This window comes from Delphinus delphis, chromosome 1, assembly GCF_949987515.2.
Source record: "Delphinus delphis chromosome 1, mDelDel1.2, whole genome shotgun sequence".
NCBI lineage: Eukaryota > Metazoa > Chordata > Mammalia > Artiodactyla > Delphinidae > Delphinus > Delphinus delphis.
Genome location: NC_082683.1, coordinates 169,814,993 through 169,838,536, shown reverse-complemented (window position 1 = coordinate 169,838,536; position 23,544 = coordinate 169,814,993). Strand labels below are relative to the sequence as shown.

The following is a 23,544-nucleotide window of genomic DNA, read 5'->3' as shown; positions in this document are numbered from 1 at the left end:
AAAACCATTTTAGTTTTAAATTTTGGAATCTGAACATAAACCAATCACATCTTCTACCACAGAATTCATGTTTGAAGGGAATTTTTAAAGTTAAAAACGTTCGCTAAAGACCTAGAGTTAATGTGAATCATCCACTCCAAACAGGAGAATTATGACTTGACTTTGGGGGAGAATATCATAAAATATTTCAAGGACATAGTCTTAAGAGTGAATTTTACTCATTTTTTTGCTAGTTGCCAACTTTTTGGCAACAGATATTCAGTGGAATAAACATTTCATAAAGAGACTCTTCTTTGAAAAATATTCATATGGTAAAGACAGGTCTAAATTATATAAATTGATCAAGTAAATAGATATGACTCATACCAGAAAGCCCTCATAGTTGTTTATTTAGAAAATATGTAATCACTGGTAAGAAGCAGTACAGCCACATTATGATTGGTGGCAAGGCAAAATTAGTTAAATAGGAAAACTCTGAGTAAATAATCTAATATAGAAATCAAGATAAAAACAGTTTTGCTATAAGGCTAATTTTTGAAGTCACAACAATTGGAAAGGAAGAAATAAATTTGCCTCTATTCATGGGTAATATAATTGTCTCCTAGGAAATCCCAGTGAATTTACACAAAAGCTACTAGAAGTAATAAAGAAATTTAGCAATTTTATGAGATACAACTTGAATGTATAAAAATCAATTCAATTCTATACACTAGTGATGAAACACTGGAAATGAAACTTTTTAAAGTAACATTTATATTAGCCCCAAAACATGAAATACTAGTTATAAATCTAATAAAGCATGGCAATGTCTATTGAGAAAAGTGCAAGATAATGATGAAATAAATTACAGGATGTCATCAGGAATGGCAGAGTAAGAACAACTGAAAATTCTGCCATAAAAGCAATGATAACACTAGCAAAGAATGTCAAATCCAATTTTCTAAAATGATGGAAATTGACCAAAGATTTGCAACAATCCAGGGAGTGTTTTCCCCCCCCATGGGTGAATAATAGTAAGAATATCATGTTTTGTGGCATTTTAACTTTCTCTATTCCCATCCTCCTCTATCTCTCAGCAGTTAATCTTGAAATTGGATATTCTACAACCACAGTGAAAAACAGCAGCCTAGCATCCACTGGAGGAATTGAGAATGGGATTGGAGCTCTTTCAAAGCCCCAACCTCAGAAAACTGTCATTATTTAATCTGTCTAGCAGTACTCTAAAATTTCCACAAGTATGGCTTATATTGACTCAGAGTTTGCCCAGTGGAAATAGTCATTTCTTTAGGATGTCTGTTGACAATAACCAGTGGCAACTGCTTAACACTACAGTTGCCTAAGGCAGCAATAACAGCTGGGGAAAACAACAAACAAAAAAAGGTAAAAGGAAAGCTGAAATGACATGTCCATAAGGGGCTTTGCAAAGCTCCAACATATTCCCAGAAATCTAGAAGGCCATGATCATGCAAAGTGGTGTCTGTACACACAGGGACATGTGCATTCCCAAGAGACATCTGAGAAGAACCTAAACTCTCACCTCCTTTTGACCTTGTGGTTCTGCTTAAGCAGCAAATGGTGACCAAAGAAGAGTGCTCATCTGTCTGACTGAATGTTAAAGGTATGCTGCAACACACTAACAGAGCCCTCAAAAAAGGCTAAAAAAAGTTATTGGCTCTAGGAATTTATGAAATTCTCTGTTCCATTATTAGCTCAGCACTAAGTTAACTGGACAGAGATTTTAATGACCACATATGACAAAAATACATATTTTATGTAACTTGCTTAGGAAAGTCACTAAGCAAACGAACAGCAGCAAAAAAAAAATCCTGAGGAGAAAAAGACTCTGATTTCTATATTTGCTACACTATATTATTTAAAATGTCCAGTTTTCAAGAAAAAAATTATGACACATGCAAAGAAACAAGAAAGCATGGCTGATAACACAGTTGGGGGGAAGTGGCCATAGAAACTGGGCCAATTAAAATCCCATACATTATACTTACTAGAGAAATACTTCAAATCAACTATTTAAATATGTTCAAAAAACTAAGGGAAACCATAACTAGAGAACTAAAGGAAAGTATGAGAATGATGCCTCAGCAAATAGAGAAGATGAGTAAAGAGACAGCAGTTATAAAACGAAGAATTCACTAAAGGAGCTCAACAACAGGTACAAATGGGTAGAAAAAAGAATCTTAAAAGTCAACTGAGATTATCTAGTCTGAAGAACAGAAAGAAAAAAATACAAAGAACTAAACAGAACCTCATGGACCTGTGGGATCCCCATCAAGTGTACAAACATAAGCCTAATAGTGATCCCAGAGAAGAGGTAAAGAAAGGAGCAGGAAGAATATTTAAAAGAAATAATCACTAAACCTCCTCCAATTTGATGAAAACCATAATCTACACATCCAAGAAACTCAATGAACTTCAAGAAGGATAAATTCAGAGATCTGTACCTAGGTATATCATAATCAAACTGCTTAAATAAAAAGAGAAAATTATGAAAGCAGTGAGAGAGAAATGATCCATCTCATACAATGAATCTTCAGTAAGATTAACAACAGATTTCTCATGAGGAACCATGGCGGATAGAAGGTAGTGAGATGACATATTTAAAGCACCGAAAGAAAAAAAGACTGTCAACAAAAATTCTCTTTCCTGTAAAACTATTCTTTAAAAATGCTGGACAAATTAAGACATTCCAAGGTAAACAAAAACTGAGAGAATTTATGACTTATAGACCTAATTTACAAGAAGTACTAAAGGAAGTCTTTAGGCTGAAAGAACAGTAGACAATAGTTCTAATGCACGTAGAGAAATAAAGAGCACTTTTAAAAGTAACTATACAGTGGCTTCCCTGGTGGCGCAGTGGTTGAGAGTCCGCCTGCCAATGCAGGGGACACGAGTTCGAGCCCTGGTCCGGGGAGATCCCATATGCCGCGGAGCGGCTGGGCCCGTGAGCCATGGCCGCTGAGCCTACGCGTCTGGAGCCTGTGCCCCGCAATGGGAGAGGCCACAACAGTGAGAGGCCTGTGTACCGCAAAAATTAATAAACTACATAATATAAAAGATTATATAAATATTTCATTTATAATTCTTTTTTTCCTGATTGAAAAGAGAATTGAATAAAGCAATAATTATAAATCTGTGTTGATGGGCATCTAATAACACAATTTGAATGACAATAACAAGGGGGAGGAAAACAAACAAAATATAGGCACAGAGTTTTTGTATACTATTGAAATTAAGTTGGTATTAATTCTAACTAGGTTATTATAAGTTAAGATGTAATTGTGATAACCTGAGAACCTACTAATAAAATAAAAAAATATAGTAAAAGAAATGGCAAGGGGATTAAAATGGTGAACTCAAAAACATTTATTTAACACAAAAGAAAAGAGTAATGGAGAAATAGAGGAACAAAAAGACATAAGAAAAGACATAGAAAACAAACAGCAAAGTGACATTACAAAGGTAACTATCTTATCAGTAATTGCATGAAATGTAAATGGTTTAAATACCCCAATAAAAAAATGAGATATTGGAAGAATGGAAAAACAAACCACAAATATGATTCAACTATATATTTTCTGTAAGAGACAAGCTCAAATAAACAGTTTGAAAGCTAAAAAAATAGCAAAAAAATACATATAAATCACATAAACTATAACCAAACACATTTCCCATAACCAATAGGTCAAAGAGGAAATTACAAGAAAACCAGGAAATCCTTGAGACAAATAAAAATGAATATAAAACATATCACACTTCATGAGTTTCAGGTAAAACACTGCTTAAAGGGAAATGTATAGCTATAATCATCTATATTAAAGAAGAAAGTTATCAAATCAATAGCCTAATCTTCTACCTTAAGAAACTAGAAAGAAGAAAGGAAACACTATCTAAAGCAATCCAAAGGAAGGAAGTTATAAAGATTAGACACAAATGAAATAAAGGGAAAACAAGCAAAATCAAAAACTGGTTTTTTGAAAAGGTCAACATATTTGACAAATCTTCAGCTAGACGGACAAAGAAAAAAGAAGAGAAGACTCAAATTATTAATAGCAGGAATGAAAGAGGGGACATTACAACTGACCTTACAGACATAAAAAGATTATAGGAGAATCCCATGTACAATTTATGCTAAAATAGATAATCCAGATCACACAGACCAATTTCTAGAAAGATACAAATTACTGAAACTGACTCAACAAGAAATAGACATCATCACCAAAAAACTACCAGAGCTCATCAATGAATTCAGTAAAGATGCAGGTTACAAAATATACAGAAATCTGTTGCATTTCTATACACTAACAATGTTAAAATGACCATACTACCCAAACAATGTACAGATTCAATGCAATCCCTGTCAAAATACCAGTGGCATTTTTCACAGAAATAGAACAAATAATTCTAAAATTTGTATGGAAACACAAAAGACCCTGAATAGCTAAAACATTCTTGAGAAAGACCCAGAGGTGTCATGCTACCTGATTTCAAACTATACTGCAAAGCTACAGTAACCAAAACAGCATAATACTGGCACAAAAACAGACACATAGATCAATGGAACAGCATAGAAAGCCCAGCAAATATGGACTTATATGGGCAATTACTCTATGAAAAAGGAGGAGGCAATAATATACAATGGGAAAAAGACAGTCTCTTTGACAAATGGTGTTGGGAAAACTGGACAGCTAGATGCAGAAGAATCAAAGTGGACTACTGTCACATTACGCACAAAAATAAATTCAAAATGGATTAAAGATTTAAATGTAAGACCTAAGACCATAAAACTTCTAGAAGAAAACATAGGTATTTGCTCTTTGACATTGGTCTTCATAATATGTTTTTGGATATGTCTCCTTGGGTAGGGGAAACAAAAGCAAAAATAAACAGGACTATATCAAACTAAAACGTTTTTCACAGAGCAGGAAACTATCAGTAAAACGAAAAGGCCACCTAGTGAATGGGAGAAGGTATTTGCCAATTATATATCTGATAAGTGGTTAATATCAAAAATATATAAAGAACTCATACAATTCAACAACAAAAGAACAAACAACCTGACTGAAAAATGGGCAGAGAATCAAAATAAACATTTTTCCAAGGAAGATAAACATACACAGATGGCCAACAGGCAGATGAAAAGATGCTCAACATCACTAATCATCAGGGAAATGCAAATCAAAACCACAATGAGATATTACCTCACACCTGTCATAAAAACTATTATCAAAAAGGCAACAAATAACAAGTGTTTGCAAGGATGTGGAGAAAAGGAGAACTCATGTGCACTGTTGGTGGGAATGTAAATTGGTGCAGCCACTATGAAAAACAGTATGGAGATTTCTCAAAAGATTAAAAATAGAACTACCATATGATCTAGCAATACCACTCCTCAGTATTTATCCAAAGAAGCATAAACACCATTAGAAAAGATGTATGCACGTCTATATTCATTGTAGCATTATTTACAATAGCCAAGATATGGAAGCAACCAAAGCGTGCATCAATAGACGAATGGATAAAGAATATGTTGTGTACATACACACACACACACACACACACACACACACACACACAAATAAAATCCTGTCATTTGCAATGACATGGATGGACTTAGAGGGTGTTATGCTTAGTGACATAAGTCAGACAGAGAAAGGCTAATAATGTATGATTTCACTTAAATGTGAAATCTAAAGAAACAAAACAAGTGAACAAACATAATAAAACATAAACAGAGTTATAGATACAGATAACAAATAGGGGTTTGCCAGTGGTGGGAGGGGGAAGGAGAAGGAAAGAAATAAGTGTGGAAGATTAAGAGGTACAAAATTCCAGTTGCAAAATAAATGAGTCACAGGTATGAAATGTACAGTGTGGGGAATATAGTTAATAACTATGTAATATCTTTGCATGGTGACATATGGTAACTGATTTATTGTAGTGATCAGTTTGAAATACACAGAAATTTTGAATTAATATGCTGTGTAACAGGAACTAACATAGTGCTATAGGTCTATTATACTTTTAAAAAAATAACAAACAAACTTACAGAAAAAGATATCATATTTGTGGTTACCAGAGGTGGAGATGGGGTGGAGGGAGGGGGAAGTGGATGCAGATCGAAAAGTATGAACTTCCAGTTATAAGATAAATAAGTACTAGTGATGTACAACATTATAAATATAATTAACACTGCTGTATGTCATATACAAAAGCTGTTAAGAGAGTAAATCTCAAGAGTTCTCATCAGAAGAAAAAACTTTTTTTTTCTATTTCTTTACTTTTATACCTGTATGACATGATGGATGTTCACTAAAATTATTGTGATAATCACTTCATGATGTATGTAAATCAAATCATTATGTTGTGTACCTTAAACTTATACAGTGCTGTATGTCTATTATATTTCAATAAAACTGGAAGAAGAAACAATAAAAACAAAGAAAATTGATAGTGAATGAAAAAGAAGAAATAGACATTCTGGATAGAGTGATAATAAAAAAGATTAATTTAGTAAAAAAAAATTTTCCACAAAGAAAATTCAGGATCAATGTCTTCACTGAATTCTTATAAACATTTAAAAGAGGAACAATGTCAATCCTTCACAAACTCTTCCAAAAAACAGAAAAAGTAGAAACACTTCCCAAATAATTCTATGAAGTTATCTTACCCTGATACCAAAACCAATGAAGACATTACAAGTAAAGAAAGTTACAGATCAAAAACATCTTCATAAAATACTAGTAAACCAAATTTAACATCATAAATAAAGGATTATACACCACAAGCAACCGGGATTTATCCTAAAGATTCAAGGTGGGTTCAACATGTGAAAACCAAATAATGAACAATATGATAGAATAAAGGACAAAAACAAATGATCATATCCATAGGTGCAGAAAAAAGCATTTGTCAAATTCCAACATTCTTTCACTATAAAAACAAAAAACATTGAAAAAATAGAAATTCCTCACCTGAGAAAGGGAATTTATAAAAATCAACAGCTAACATCACACTTGAAGGCTCTCCTTCAAAACACTACTCTCCCCCTATGATCAGGAACAAGACACCAACATCCACATTTACCACTTCTAGTAAATATTGTTCTGGAGGTATTAGCCTCCAGGGCAATTAAGCAAGAAAAAGAAAAGGCTTCCAGATTAGAAAGGAAGAAGTAAAACAAATGTGTACAAGAAGAAACATACAATATGTTAACTATAAAATTTCCTAAATTATAAAAAAATAATCTTAACATGGAAACTAACACATAATATATACTTTTATTCATAAAATGGAATATTAACAGGGCAGCTAAAATGAATGAACCAGATCTCAAAATTTTAAACTCTCAAAAACTATTTTTATGAAAAAGCCAAGGTGAAAATACACTATAAAGCCACTTATGTAAATTTTAACATGAAGACAATAGCATGTATATTATTTAATATACTTATAAGAATATTAGGTTGAAATAGTTAATATCTGACAATTTTTAGTCTGTAAGAATGGCAATTTTATATGGTTCAACCTTATAATAAAGGTATAAAAAAGACATGAGAATGATAATTGTAAATACAGAATAGGAGGGGGGATCTTCAAGAATCTTTAAAAATTGTTTAAGTACATTTTGATATTTCAAGGTCATAAATCTCCATTACCTGGAAAAAACCACTGATGAAAAATTTCTAAATTATTTTAGAAAGTTAGATGTTACTAAAAATGCTCAAGTCAAATAAAAGGAAATAGCAACAAGTTATTAAAACTAGATCTGTCCTCGTGAATGAAAAGAATTTTAGAATTGGAACTAGAAGTATAGTGGTTGGCACAGTTGCTTTTAAATAGAGGTACCCACCTACAGGCTAAAAGAATTAAAGATAATTACTGTAAATTTTTGGAAAAAATATCTGGTATAATATCAAACTGAGAATCTCCATTTTTTTATAAATTTTTTAATTGTTTTATTTTTTTAACCTCTTTATTGGAGTATAATTGCTTTACAATGTTTTGTTAGTTTCTGCTGTATAACGAAGTGAATCAGCTATATGTATACATATGTCCCCATATCCCCTCCCTCTGCACCTCCCTTCCATCCTCCCTATCCCACCCCTCTGGGTGGTCACAAAGCACCAAGCTGATCTCCCTGTGCTATGCAGCTGCTTCCCACTAGCTATCTATTTAACATTTGGTAGAGAATTTTCATCTTTGAAAATAACAAAGCTTAAAGACTGAGCATTTTGACAATACCATTAATAGACTGATATAGGTAAGAAACAAACTGCCAATGCAGTAGAACAGAAAACAAATCTGTGTCCATTCCACAAAGACTTAGATAATGGCTTTTCCTCATTTCTATCAAAAGTTCAAATTGAAATTTAAATTATGCATGATGAGGTTAGGTTAATTATCTGATCTCTAGTCAGTGTGACACAAAAGAAAACATTTCACTCTGAACAAAAATAAATCATAAAAATCTAGAACTTCAAACTATGATGGCTCTAGAACGGAGAGTCAAAGGAGCTTGTTCATTTATTTTTTAATGCTCACAATGGAAAGGATTTTATGCCAGAAAATTTAGACTGTGTTTTCTGTTTTTGTTATTGTTAATGTTGCTTTTAGGTATCAATAGCAAAAAGATAAGAATACACTCAAGCTGTCATGGAACCATAAAAAGGAAAATAAAGTTCTAAATAACAGTATCGTTGCAGACAACAATAACAAAAAGCACAAGCATTCCATATAGAGTCATATACGATTAATACAGGCATTTTATACAATTACACAATACATACACTATTATAAAGTTCCTTGAATTGAGGAAAGTCTGAAAACTCACCCCCCAGAACCAGTAGTTTAAGATCAGTGAAAGGCAAGGTGTTATCCTGAAGAATTAACAGATGACCGCAAAATACTCAAAAGTAATAATCAACCACTAGAGAACAGCAGCTTGCATTATGCCAACTTTAGCCAATTGCTTTCCTTCTCTTCAGACCCAGCCTTCTACAGTTATCTGCACTCAAGGCCTTCTGTCCTTCATCATTCAGTCTCATTTTAAAATTATCTACAGTCCCTTTTCGACCATCATCATTAGACTGAAAGTGCATTCTTGATGGCCACCCTAGGTATCATTTTCAGTTTTATAACTTCTCATTCTCCTTGATATTCAGCTGCTTGATATTATTGAAGAGCTTCGTGAATTTTTCAGTATCTGTCTTCTAAATCCTAATCCTTCCAGGCCACATCTGTATCCCCTCAGCTGCCTCTCTTCCATATCTCCATTTCCCAACCTTCTATCTATAGCTCAATACTCTTTTTTCTACATTTCTTTCCTTCAAGAATTTCACCTGCTTCTAGAGCTTCAAAAATGACCTCTATGAGGAATATTCTTATCTGCATATCATTAGTCCTTAAATCAATCCTCAAATCCACTCTCTTGTCCCAAATGACCTTTTGCCATTTCCACTTGGATAATTCTTTACTATCTCAAATAAATAATTTAAAACTCATTCCCCTAAACTTACTCTGTCCCCTCTTCCTTCTCTCTTCCCCTCTGCTCCATTAACCTTCTCCTCTTCTCCCTCCCTCTCCCCACCTCACAAGCATGCACACACACAACCGCAACTTCCTTATTTCCTTCTATACTGGTATATCTAGGAAACATCTTTGAGCCTTTCTTCTCCTTTAGTCACAACGGCTGCTCAACTACTTCTTTGTAACATTTTCTATTCTCACAAACCTAGTTCATAAGGTATCAATTCTGTAACATTGCCAAAGAGATGAGGCTGACAAACTGATTGAAGCTGTAAAGACTTGTACCCATTATATTCTATCTTTCAGATCCTGCCGTCCACTTATGTATTCAGCAAATACTGAATAGCTACTGTGGGACAGGCAATCTTCTAGGCTCTTGGGACATATCAGTCAACAATGCAAACAAAAAAATCTCTGCCTTCATAAGACTTATATTCTAGAGGGGTAAACAGATATATACAACAATAATAAGTAACGTATAATATGTGAACAGTTAAGTGTTACAGAAAAAAAAAAAAACAATAGAGTGGCATAATGAGGGCCAGACACGGGGAGCTGGTGTTGGCAATTTTGAACAGGGTAGTAAGGAAGACTTCATTAAGAAGGTGATATCTGAGCAGACTTGAAGCAGGTAAGGGAGTCTGCCCTGTGGATATCAGAAGGTAAAATGGTTCCAACTGAATGAAGGAATAGCCAGTGGTGCAAAGGCTCTAAGACAGAAACTGCCTCACAAAATCAAGAAACAGAAAAAGGCCAGATTGGCTGCGACAAAGAGAGCAAGGAAAACAGTAATAAGAGATAAAGCCAGAGAGGCAACTGCAGTCAGTTCATGTAGGTCTTAGAGGCCATTGTAAAAATGGTGGCTTTCATGCTGGGGAGGCAGGGAAACAACAGAGCATTTTGAACAGAGAAGTAATATGATCTGACTCATTTTTAACAGAGAAACTCTGGCTTCTGTGTTGAGAATAAAGTGGAGGGCCAGAGTGCAAGCAGTTGAAAGACTGTGCAACAATCCAGTAAGAACAACAATCATGACTCGGATGGGAATGATTCTAGTGGAGCTGGTAAGAAGGAATCAAACTGGATATATTTTGAAAGTATGATCAGCAGGATTTTTCCTGACACTTGAGATATCAAATGGGAGAGAAAGAGAACTGGCAAGGATGACTCCAAATCCTTTGCTCTGAAGTAGTGGAAAAATAGTTGCCCTCACCTGAGATGGGGAAGGCTATGGGAGAAACTGTGTGAGTCAAAGAGAGAGGTCTAAAAACCAGGATTTCAATGTAGGAAAAAGAAGCTTATTTTGAGGTATAAATTAAGCCTCCAAACGGAGATTTTGGATAGTCTGATGTATATAGCATTCTGGAGTTTAGGAAAGAGGTCTATGGGGAGGGCGATGGGTAGATCCCAATTTGGAAGTCAAGTCATTCAGATGGTATTTAAAGCTATGAGACTAGAGGTGATCTTTAAGGGAGTGAGTGTATATAGACTTGGAAACAAAGTCAGGGTGTAAGGCCTGGAATACCAATATTAAGAAGTCAAGTAATAGATAAAGAGGAACTAGGAATCAAAGTGATAAGTAGCAACTAGAAATTCAAAGGCAAACCAGGAGATGATGCACTCTTAGATGCCAAGTGAAGAAAGTCTATCAAGGAGGAAGGAGTGATCTCAACTCTATTAAATGATGTTGATGGGTCACATAAATTATTGAAATTAACTATTAGATTTATGAAATGAAGGTCAATTAGTTTAACTGTGGTGATGAGCTAAAGCCTGACAGTAGTCGGTAGAATTGGAAAAGAGGAATTCAAGACAACTGTCACTGACAATACTTTGGGGGAGTTTTGCTTAAAAAGAGGAACAAGGAAATGAAACAGTGGGCTGGTGGAGGAAATCGGGGTCAAGAAAATGTTTTTCATGGAAGAGTAACAACTTACCTTTGAAATATTCCATTTAAAGAGAAGACTTTACAATATAGGAGTAAGTGGGGAAAAGGCTGGGAAAATTTCCTGGATAAGATCGATTGTAAGACAGAGGTGGGTAAATATAGCAGTGTGAATCTACAGACGTTCTTTTATGATTTGGTTTCATTTTCATAGTGAAAGAGGAGGTAATATCAACTTAGAGGATAAGGAGTAAGTTTGAGAAGAGAACAAATTATGTACATAGTTGTCATAAGATGGGGAAACTGCATGGACAAGAGAAATATGGAATGATTGCAGGGCAGTATCCAGGGCACATATGAGGTTTATGATCATAAACTTAAGGGAGACCAGGTATCCTGATTGGGTACATTTAACCAGTACTGTGGTGTTGCCAAGATAATACTAGAAAGTGAAAAAAAAAAAAAAAAAAAGGCAGGAGAGTCACGGTGTGTGTAAGAAAGTGATTATAATATTTGACCATGAAACTTAAGCTGACTAACAAGGGGATAATACACATCAAGGGAGTGGGGAACAGTGAAAAGTTGTTCAGATCAATTGATTGAAGGTCCCAGAGAGGTTGAAAGATGACCTGATTCAGGGTACCAGAGAGTACAAGGTGATAAATACAAGTGCATGTCAGACAGAAAAAGGAAATGCAAGAAGTTTATATGCTAGATGAAATGATGAAAAGACTGCTTCTTGACAAAGGGAACTGCTAAGAGGCACTGAAATAAAAAGTAAAAATATTGCTCAGTAGAAGTCACACGATCACTAGTTAAGTTGGGATCGTCTAACAACAAAAATTCAGAATCCTCAATATGTTTCATGTTTAAATATTGGCAGTGAATAGATTTCAGGCAAACCAAAGATAACTGATGTAAAATTGAAAAACAAACAGACATAAGCTTAAGGCCCACAAAAGCCAAAAATCTCCAGGAAAAAGGAGAAGGTGTAACTATAAAGTCAATTCTCGAATTCTACTAAAATAATCCTTTGGGCTAAGTAATAGGTACCTTCCTTGGCCAAAATACCTGAGACCAGCAATAGTTAAGGACCAAGAGAGCTGCAGAGTTAAGGTACAGAGTTGGTCAAAGAAAGAAAATGTTATATCAAGTGTTACAATAATAGTTGGACTTTCACTTCTGCTTCAGATGTAGAAAGTTGCAAGAGACCATCACTTTGCTATCAAACAACCAAAATAAGCCAGATAAGCTATAAAATCATTTTTAACCCATCAGAAAGTAGAGGACACAGAGAAATCCGAATAAATTAAATTCTAGAAAGTAACAAGCCTTTCATAGGAGAACTGAGACCGACATCTGCTCTCATCCCTAACAGAGAGGTGAGAAGTAGCAGAATCAGTTACAGAGTAAGAAGAAAGCAGCCCCACGTAGGCTGGGATGACAAATCCCAAAGGGCACCAACCACAGAGTCTGAGTCCATCCTGATTCTAGCCTCAAATATCTGAAACCAGTGGTGAACTAAATTATATTAAAACTGAAATAAAGCTCACATCCAGGTCAACTTCAAATCAGTTTGATGCTGTTATCCTCCCACCATCCTCCTACCCTCCACTAACACACATACTCTAGAGGCTTGATAGACCCAGCAGTGCTCTTTTCTCTGGTCACTATTATTTACTTCTCTCTCTTCTATTCCCTTATACGAAATGTCTGGTAAACAATAAAAACATTTTAAGACACATGAAACAGCAAGAAAATGTGACCCATCATAAAAAAAGGAAATAGTCAATAGACATGGCCCGGATGTTGGAATTATCAAATAGGGATTTGAAAATATCTATGGTAAAAATACTAAAAGATCTAGTGGAAATGGTGACAATACATGTGAAAAGATGGGGAAACAGGAGCAGAGAGATGGATCCTAAAAAAAGAAGCCAAATGGAAATACTGGAAATGAAAAGTGTGCTGTTAACAAATGAAGAATTTTCTAGATAAGCTTAACGGCAGCCTAGATACACGAGAGAAAATAATCAGTGACTATCAAGACAAATCAATAGAAAGTATCCAAAGAGAAACACTAAGAATAAAAAAAGAGTAGGGAAAACAAAAACAAGCAAACAAATAAAAACTGTGCTCAAGATCTGTGAGATACTATTCTGTGCTCTAACATAAGTGTAATTGAAGTCCCAGAGTAAGAGGAGAAAGAATGTGGAATGAAAAGGAAAAGGAAAAGCAAGAAAAGTTTAAAGAGATAATCATCAGAACTTCCAAAAGTAGTGAAAACCTCAACTTGTACATCCAAGAATCTGAGCAAACCTCAACCAGGATAAATACTATGAAAACTACATCCAGGCATAACTTAAACTATTAACATAAAAGAGAAAATTTTAAGCAACAAGAGAAAAATGGCATATACCTTACAAAGGAATATTGATAAGAATGATGGCTGATTTCTCACCAGAAACAATGAAAGCAAGTAGACAATGAAACAACAATCTTTAAAGTGCCGGAAAAAATTACAATTAGCTATGTAGAATTCTACAGCCAGTGAAAATATCTTTCAAAAGCAAAGACAAATTAAAGACATTTTTCATAAAAGCTGAGGGAATTTTTTTCCCACTGACTGAATTATAAGCAATGAAAAAGGAAATTCTTCAGACTAAAAAGAAATAACACCAGGTAGAATTCAGGATTTGTAAGAAACAGTGAAGAGTACCAGAGAGGACTAATCTTTGAAGAGAGAAAGAAATTATTTCATGGGACTTTCCTACACAAAATACAGCAGTTTTAAACATCTAGTACATCATTGCCCTAAATTGAACATTTTTTTCTTCCTCGCTCTAAGAAAATTTTTCTTTTCAGCCAAAAAATTAAATGTAGTCCATGACCATTATTTTTAAATATTTAACTTTCACAAAGTCAATAAACTTAATATCTAAATTATTATAACATTAATATTTATAATAGCAAAGTTTCATTGAGTATCAAACACGAACCAAGTATATATTATTCATAAGTTTTATACTTGCTTTGAAAACTCTATCTAAAACACATGTTACATATGAGGAAACAAATGAGGAAATTGGATTGAGAAGCTCAATTCTTTGCCAAAGTCATTGGCTTCTAAGAAGCAGAGCCAGATTCAAACCAAAAACTGTCCGACTCTAAATTTCATGCCTTGTTTCTCGGGCACTAATTATTATAACAACAGTAATTTCTATGTACAATGAGTTTAATATCCAGTGAAGATTTGTATTTCTTCAACTCATGTTAATAAGTTAGAGTATAGTGTACCTCACACTCATGCTTTTCTCATGTAATAACACATCATGAACCTGTTGCCAAGTCTCCACCAACAGACATTCTATTTCTCTTAATGGTGCACACTTTTTCATTGTTAAGTATAAACTATCATCTGTTTAAGCAATTCCCTTTCGAAGCTTTTAACTGGTCCCAATTATTTGCCACTTTAAGTCATTCTGCAATGAACATTTTTGTGTACATATTTAGGGCCTTGTTTAATTGTATTCTTGAGATATAGGCCCTGGAAGGAGAATACTTGGATGATGTAACTTCCACATTTTTACTTTTCATAGCTTGCCAGGTTATCACAAACTCTTTCCAACACTAGTATTCTCTCTTTTTATTCCTTGCCAAACTGAGTACAAAATGATAAGCATTGTTTGAATTTTAAATTCTCATTTTATTAGTCAGATGTTTCAATATTTTTCCATTAGTGTTTCTGGCCATGGTATCATGCTAATAAAAATCTTTCAATATGCCAGGATTACGGAAACATTTGCCTTTACTGTCCTCTACTACCTCATGATTACACATTTCACATTTTAATGAATTTTAACTCATCTGCAGTTTTTAGTTAATATGGTTGTAAGGTACACATTTAAATTATCTTTTTATTTTTGTACCATAGTGGGCCACTTGTCCTGATAGCATTGCTAGATATCTCTTCTGCAATGCTCTGAAACACCAATTTCATCTTTAATTAAACTGCTCTATACCTTTATATACCTTGTTCCTATACTCTTCTTCCATTCCATTTACCTGTCTTAATCCATCAATTTCTATACTTTTCTATTTCTTGTCTTTTTATCTAATTCCCCAAAAAAAAATTCTCTCAGAAAAATTTAAGCATAATCTCAACTAAACTAAAAGGAAAGCTGACTTTCTATACCCTCGCTGAAGTTAGAAATGTTAACCTTTGGGACACTAGTAGAAAGAAAAGTAGTATTCCAACTCCAGAAAGAACAAGCAGGTGAATTAAGATACAACACACAGTAGAAAACATGAAGGGAAGGGAAGCTGGCATTAGCTTCAGATGATTATCGTTTTGTTCCCTGTATATTCACTTTCACAGCTACATAACAAACATCCACTGATTTCTTAATGACCAATTACCTTCTTAAGAATGTGCTACACACTTTTAAATGCATCATGTAGAGATGCCCACATTTAAAAGGAAATTAGAATTCTGTTGATAAATGAATTCAGAAGTAGCTCGGGAAAGTTTTGATTCACATGATTTTGTATTTTTAAATCCACAATGTGGAGGGCTATTATAGTTCATTATCACAGTGACATTAGAGATTGCCTACAATTACATGTCTGTTACCACAACTCCTCTAGGTTTTATGCCCAACTGGAGGCATTGAAATAAACACACAACTGGAAGAAAATATTCTAAAAAGAAACAGATACATATTGGTTGATATGGATGGTCTAAGGTGTTTCTATTTGTATATTTAGAAATCAGTCCAAGCAAATCAGAGTACCACGTTAATATGTACACATTATACGTATACATATCCCATTAGTACGGATACAGGGCTCAGGAAAAAGCATTCATCTGGTCCCTGATTAATTTCCTAGGTGAGGCAAAGACAAGGCTTGCAGCAACAGAAAGTGTCATTGGCAACATATTTTTCTAGAAAGTTATGCTAGTTAGAAATGAGACTCAAAGAAAAGGCTCTCTAGCAGCGAATACTCATGTGAAAAGTCGTTGCTTCCTGGGTACAGAACCAAAGAAACCAATTAAGCCTAACCAGAGAAGTAAGAAAAGCCATCTTGATTTCCTAAAGGCCTTCGTTTGATATGCCTGTGTTTGAGGTAGTATCTGTTCCAAAGCAGAGACAGCCAGCCCGGTGCTGCATGAGAGCACCTTTAATTCAGCTCGCAGTAATCTCTTGCGCAATTACCTCTCCTGAATGAAACCATCTTGGATGAGGACAAAAGTATGGAGGACAGGGACTTAATTTTTTTATTGAAAAAAGGAGCAAGTGAGAGAAAGAAAATGATTTATAATAAGTCCGTGGGAACATTCTGTACCTATCTCTTTTCTGATTAGAGAGGTGGCATGGAGCCTGCCTCATTAGGCAGAAGTAATGAGCCAGTCTATCTGCCATCTCTAATTAGAGAAAAGATACAGTAGGTACAACCGTACCTATAACTTGATGGGAAAAAAGATAAAAATTATTTTAAAATATTCTTTCCTCCTGTAGTTCTCCGATGCTCAGAACTTAAGGAGAAAAACTGTAATAAAAACTAAGTAACATTGGAAATAAACCCTTTTCCAATGATGTGTTTTCCAATCAGAAGTTGAATCAATTTTTTTGCAGTTTAAAAACAAGTATCATTTTCAGTCCACACAGTCCTTTAGAAGCATTAATTCAACATTTAGTATACTGAAATAGAATAGGAGCTAATCATTTCAACCCCACAGTGCAGAGTGGACAACTTTATGGCACTGTCTACTACTCTGAGCAACATTTGGGGCAATAAAACGCTTTTAGAAGTGCTAATTGGGAGGTAAATATTGAAATAAGGCTCACAAGATGTAATGTGTTATTAAGAATTTCTGCAGGCAGAGTACTTGATAAAATTTTTCAATATACTAATTACTCAAACCAAGCTTCTAAATATATTGGTTCCTTAAAATATTACTTCTTCACATAAGTTTAGCTTGATCTAAAAGAATATACAAATTAAAATAATAGAGTCATGTTTCTTTGGATCTCTCAAAAATTCTATGGAAAGTACTTGTTATCTCTGCTTCACAAGAAGAAAACAGATGTTCAAAGAGGTTAATAATAGTTGTCACTTATTAACATTTACAATATGACAAGCAGTACATACTACACATACACAGTCTCATAGAATTCTTATAATTTTCCCATGAATCATTTATTAAAGCATTATTTAATAGATTAGAAACCTAAGACTTAAAAGGGATACATATTTTGACCAAAAATACACAACTAAATTGAATTCAACCCTAGATTTATCTGACCCCAGAGCCTGGAAATTTAACCACAGTGTTTTAGAATGTTTTTTGAAAATTAAAAATATATACTTTTTTCTTTAAACTAGATAACTCAGGTCATAGGGGGAAATTAAGATTTTACATTGTTTCAAAATTATTAGTAACAGCACCCATAAATATCTATGTGACAACTCCAAAGCCATGACTACTTATTCCTTTATTGCAAACATCTGAAAAGATTTGAGTGCCTACTATGTATATATGATAGGACTGTATAACTATTAGAATTAAAATTTAGCAAGGTCATTGGACTTAAGGTCAATATAAAAATTGATGGCATTTTATATAACAGAAAGAAAATTAGAGAATAAAGTTCCAAAACAATTGAAGTAAAATTACATGAATAAAAGAACCAACAGATACACAGGACTAAGTCTTACAAATATGAATGAGATGCTGTACAGAAAACTAAAAACATTGCTGGGAGAAAGTAAGGAGTATATGATGTTCATGGATTGGAAGACTTGATATTCTAGAGCTGTCTATTCTCGCAAAATTGAGTTAAGGATTTAAATTCCCTCAAAATTTTGTGAAAAACGAAAAACTCCTTCTAAAATTCATATAATAGCCAAGACAATCTTGAAAGAAAAAAAAAGTTGGAGAAATTAAATATTTCTAAATATTAAGACTTTTATGAAGCTACAATAATGAAAACTAAATGCTTTAATGATAAGTATGGGCAAACATACCATTGAAACAAAACGGTGAGCTCAGGAACAAACCCATCTTCACATAACAGATATATAATTTGTGACAGTTACCACTGCAAAGTAGTAGAGAAGTGATGAAAATGTTTAAGTGTAAGGGAACATCTTTATGGTCTTTATGGTGTTCTCCTACACTTTATCCTTTCAGGATTTGCAAAGATATTCTAAACAGGACATGAAAAGTATTAAGTTTGAAAGAAAAGTTAGTAAACTGGACTTCACTAAAATTAAGAATATCTGTTGATCAAAGGAAAATGATAGTATACGCCACAACCCAGAAGGTGATATTTGAAGTCCATGTATCTGTCAAAGAACTCATACTCAAAATACTGAAGAGATCCTGTAAGCAATAAAAAGACAAACTATCCAACTAAAAATAGGCAAAAACTTAAATAGGTATTTCACAAAAGAGCACAGCCATGACCAAGAAGCACATGAAAATGTTCTCAACATCATAAATCATCAAGAAATGTACCATACAGCCACCAGAATGGCAAACAACAATAACATACGACAATACTCAGTGTTGGTAGGACACGGATCGCCGAAATTCTCAAATATCTTTGGGTAGAATACCCACTTTGAAAAAGTAAAGAAGTATTTCCTAAAGCTTAAAGAAATAGCAACACACAATATAGATAAATCTTACAGGCATAGTGCTTAGAAAAGGAATTAGACACAAAAGAGTACCTACTGCATGATTTAATTTACATGAGAATTCAAGAATAGGCAACACTAATCTATGCCAATAGAGGTCCTTACTAACACTATTCTTGTTTCCCTTTAGAGTGGGTATTCACTAGGAGTCTTTAATACAAGAAATGTTTGATGATCTCATTCTGGATGAGAATTACATAGGATTAAAATTTTATAAAGCTGTACCCCCTTAATATTTATGCATTATGTTACATGCATGTTTTGCCTTTATTAAAAACTTACAATATTTTAAAATTTCTATAATGCAAAGTTATCAGACTATCTAAAAACTAACAAAAACGTGTGTAACATAATATTCTTAGCATTAATGAGCTTTTACAAGTAAGAAATTCCAGACTATAAATATAGACACACAACATGTATGAGGAATCAACAAATGAAATGCAAATTATCAAGACATATGTGGAAAGCCAGTGAACCTCACTAATGGCCAAATAATTCTAAGGCAGTGTACAAAAACATCTTTCAATGAGAGGAATGACAAAAGTGAAAAAAAACAAGGATAATTTGTAAGGTCAGTTACTGTTTAAGGAGGCAGATACTTACCTGTATTTTTAAGTGAGGTTGTAAATGTTCACAACCTTTCTGGAGATTATCTGTTGTTAAGCTTTAGGGTAATCAATCTCAGATGTATTAAAATTTAAAAATGACCATATATTTCAACCTATTTAACTTCTATTGATTCATGTTAGGGAAATAATTATAATACTAATAAGAGCATTACATATCAATATGAGTTAGTATATACAAAGTACAGTATTCATTCATTCCACAAATATGAAGCAACTACTAGGTACCAGATGCTGGAAAAACAGTAGTGCGTTTTATGACACAGCCTCATTTGATCCTTACAATGGGACTGTAATAGCATCATCATCAAGATTTTAAATTGGACGTAACTACAGTTTAGAGACATTAAAAAGTTATTCCAGGTCACAGGGCTAGTAAGTAGAGAGACGGGATTTGAAATCAGGGAAATTGACGCCAAAGTCAAAGGTCTTAGGGAACTGCACAGGCAATTGTTCAAGCACATATATATGTATATGGGTATAGGCATGATAGATATAGACACAGATATAATATATGGATATATATATTTAGTGTTTTCTATCAAATAACTGCTAATAATATTGAAATAGTAGAAATAACCTAAATGCTCATCAATACAATCTTGTTTAAAAAGGTTTGGTTACAGCTATACAATTGTGCACAATGCAGCCATTTTCAATGAGAAGGCATACTGATATGTTTCTCATAACATTTGGAGTGGAAGTATTTATTTTCAGAGGGCCCAGAGAAAGCATATGTATGATAATTTCATTTTTGGAAAATTATTATATTTATAACCATATCTCTAGCTATATGTACAAAAATGATGGGAGGGTATAACAAAGTTAACTATATCTATCTATGAAGGTCAAAAAAGGAAAATGCTTCCTATTTTATAGGGTTCTGTGTTGTATGGATTTTCTTATAATGAGCATTTTTTAATAATATAAAATAATTCACATTCCCATTTTAAAGTGTAGACAATTTTACAGACCACTGTGATAGTTATTTCAAGAGAAGTCTAAATACAACTTCTGCTCTTTTCAGGATGTGAGGCATATTATCTTCTTAATCTCCATGGCCCATTTTTAGGGTGGGAAGATATGAACACCATTAATCCAGTTTATTCAATGTTGACTATTATTTTCCAGTTTCTGTCTAATACTCTAAGTCCTACTTTAACAATAGCCATACAATAAAATACAAACCTGAGAAAAAAAGAGAAAGAAAATATAATTTAAGAAGAAATACAGATGGCCAGGAGGCACACGCAAAGATGCTCAACATTGCTAATTATTAGAGAAAAGCAAATCAAAACTACAATGAGGTCCCACCTCACAACGGTCAGAATGACCACCATTAAAAAGTCTACAAATAACAAATGCTGAAGAGAGGGTGGAGAAAAGGGAACCCTCCTACACTGTTGGTGGGAATGGAAGTTGGTGCAGCCACCGTGGAAAACAGTATGGAGGTTCCTCAGAAAACTAAAAATAGAATTACCATATGATCCAACAATCCCACCCCTGGGCATATATCCAGACAAGATTATAATTCAAAAAGATACATCCACCCTTATGTTCATAGCAGCACTATTCACAATAGCCAAGACATGGAAATAGCCTAGATGTCCATCAATAGATGAATGGATAAAGATGTGGTACATATAAACAATGGAATACTACTCAGCCATAAAAAAGAACAAAATAATGTCATTTGCAGCAACATGGATGCAACTAGAGATTATCATACTAAGTGAAGTAAGTCAGAAAGAGAAAGACAAATACCATATATCACTTATATGTGGAATCTAGAATATGACACAAATGAACCCATCTATGAAATGGAAGCAAAACCACAGACATAGAGAATATACTGGTGGTTGCCAAGGGGGAGGGGAGTGGGAGAGGGTAGGAGTGGGAGTTTGGGATTAGCAGATGCAAACTGGTATATATAGAATGGATAAACAACAAGGTCCTACTGTAGAGCACAGGGAACTATATTCAATATCCTGTGATAAACCATAATGGAAAAGAATATATAAAAAAGAATGTATATATATGTGTGTAACTGAGTCACTTTGCTATACAGTAGAAATTAACACAACATTGTAATCCAACTTTACTTCAATAAAAAATAAATTTAAAAAATATATAGTTTATTACATAGTATTCTTACTTTAAAAATAAATGATAGAGACGTTCTAATTTTAAAGATTCCCTGATATATTGGGTTGAATAATGGCCTCCAAAAGATAAGACTACCTGCAACCTGCAACTGTGAGTTTATTTGGAAAAAGCGTCTTTGCTGATGTAATTAAGGATCTTGAGACAAGAAATACTGGATTAGGGTGGGTCCTAAATGTGGTCACAAGTGTCCTGAAAAGAGAAGGGGAAAAGGCCAGGTGAAGATGGAAGCAAAGATTGAAGTTATACAGCTACAAGTCAAGAAACACTAAGTATCGCCAGAAGCCACCAGAAAGAGAGAGGCGTGGAATGAATTCTCCCCTCAGAACCTGCAGAAGAAACCAATGCTGAATCCTTGATTTCAGACTTCTACCCTCCAGAACCACCAGAGGATGAAATCTGCTTAATTAAGCTGCCACCCAGTTGGTGCTGATGTGTTACAGCAGCGCTAGGAAACAAATACACCTGGGTATTTTAAAATATTATTTTTGACACAATTTTTAAGAAACAGTGTAATTGGATAAAATAAATAATTTTCTGAAGTCGGACTCTTACCATTTAAGCTCTGTCCTATTTGCATAGTACCAGAGGCAAAATCTGTAATTGAACCACTTAGAGTTCTTGCATCAAAAGCTGTATTATCCTCTTCCAAACCATTGACGAAGAAACTGATTTTTGTCTGATGTACCTGTAAGAAATTATCACCGTTATTATTTTGATTGCATAACCTTTTATTTTATAATAACTACACTTCAGCAGGCTTTCTCAAGTTAATTTCCTACTTCTCCACTTCCCTCAGCTGGAAAGACTGGAATTTTATTTAAATGGCTCAATAATACGTCTTGTGTTTGTATATCTAGATATAAACCTGTATGTTATAGTTTTGTGCTGGGGTCATGTCTACCAGGGTATTCACAGGTATGCATAACTGTTTGTCCCATATATTTAACAACTCTGACTGTCATGCCTTTATAAGTGTTTTTGGAGACATGTTGTTTCTTTAGCTACTAGTTAGATTTGTTACGGTCATATCTGGAAACAAACAGAAATGAACACAAAGGGCAAAAATACTCAAAACCAGATATACCAAAAATGCATTACATATGGATATAATTCAATTTAGGTTGCTAGTACAAAAGGCTCCTTGTAAACATTTACTTTCTTAGGTGTTGGTATCTAGTCGGTAATTTTCATCTATACTTCTCTAATACAGAATAACGTAAAAAACTGCTAATCGTGTTCTAGGCTAATTAATCAGGCAACCTAACAACTCTCTACATCAGGGGTAAACAAACTTTTTCGGTAAACAGCCAGAGAAAAAATATTTTTTATTTGTTTGCCAAGTGATTTGGTTTTGTGGTCCAAACGGTCCAGGTCACAACTGCTCAACTCTGCTGTAATAGGAAAGTAGCCAGAGACAACATGTATGTGAATGGGCATGGATGTGTTCTGGCAAAACTTTTATAAAAACAGGTAACCAGCCAGATTTGTCCCGTGAGTGTAGTCTGACCACCCCTGGATTACCCCATAAAAAGTTATGAAATTTTTGTCTGCGTTGATCCCTGAACAGTCAATTCAATCAAACTTTTATGCAGATTACTTCATTGAGAAATTTAATGC

General features: G+C 34.0%; 1 protein-coding gene across 1 annotated transcript in view; it reads right to left on the bottom strand.

The window, feature by feature from the left end:
* The window catches only part of USH2A (usherin), a 779,248-nt gene that overhangs the window by 703,410 nt on the left and 52,294 nt on the right, over positions 1–23,544 (bottom strand). Inside the window, exon 3 of the mRNA XM_060022310.1 lies at positions 22,480–22,612. Within this exon, the coding sequence (XP_059878293.1) occupies positions 22,480–22,612 (133 nt within the window). The remainder of the gene's footprint in view (positions 1–22,479; positions 22,613–23,544) is intronic.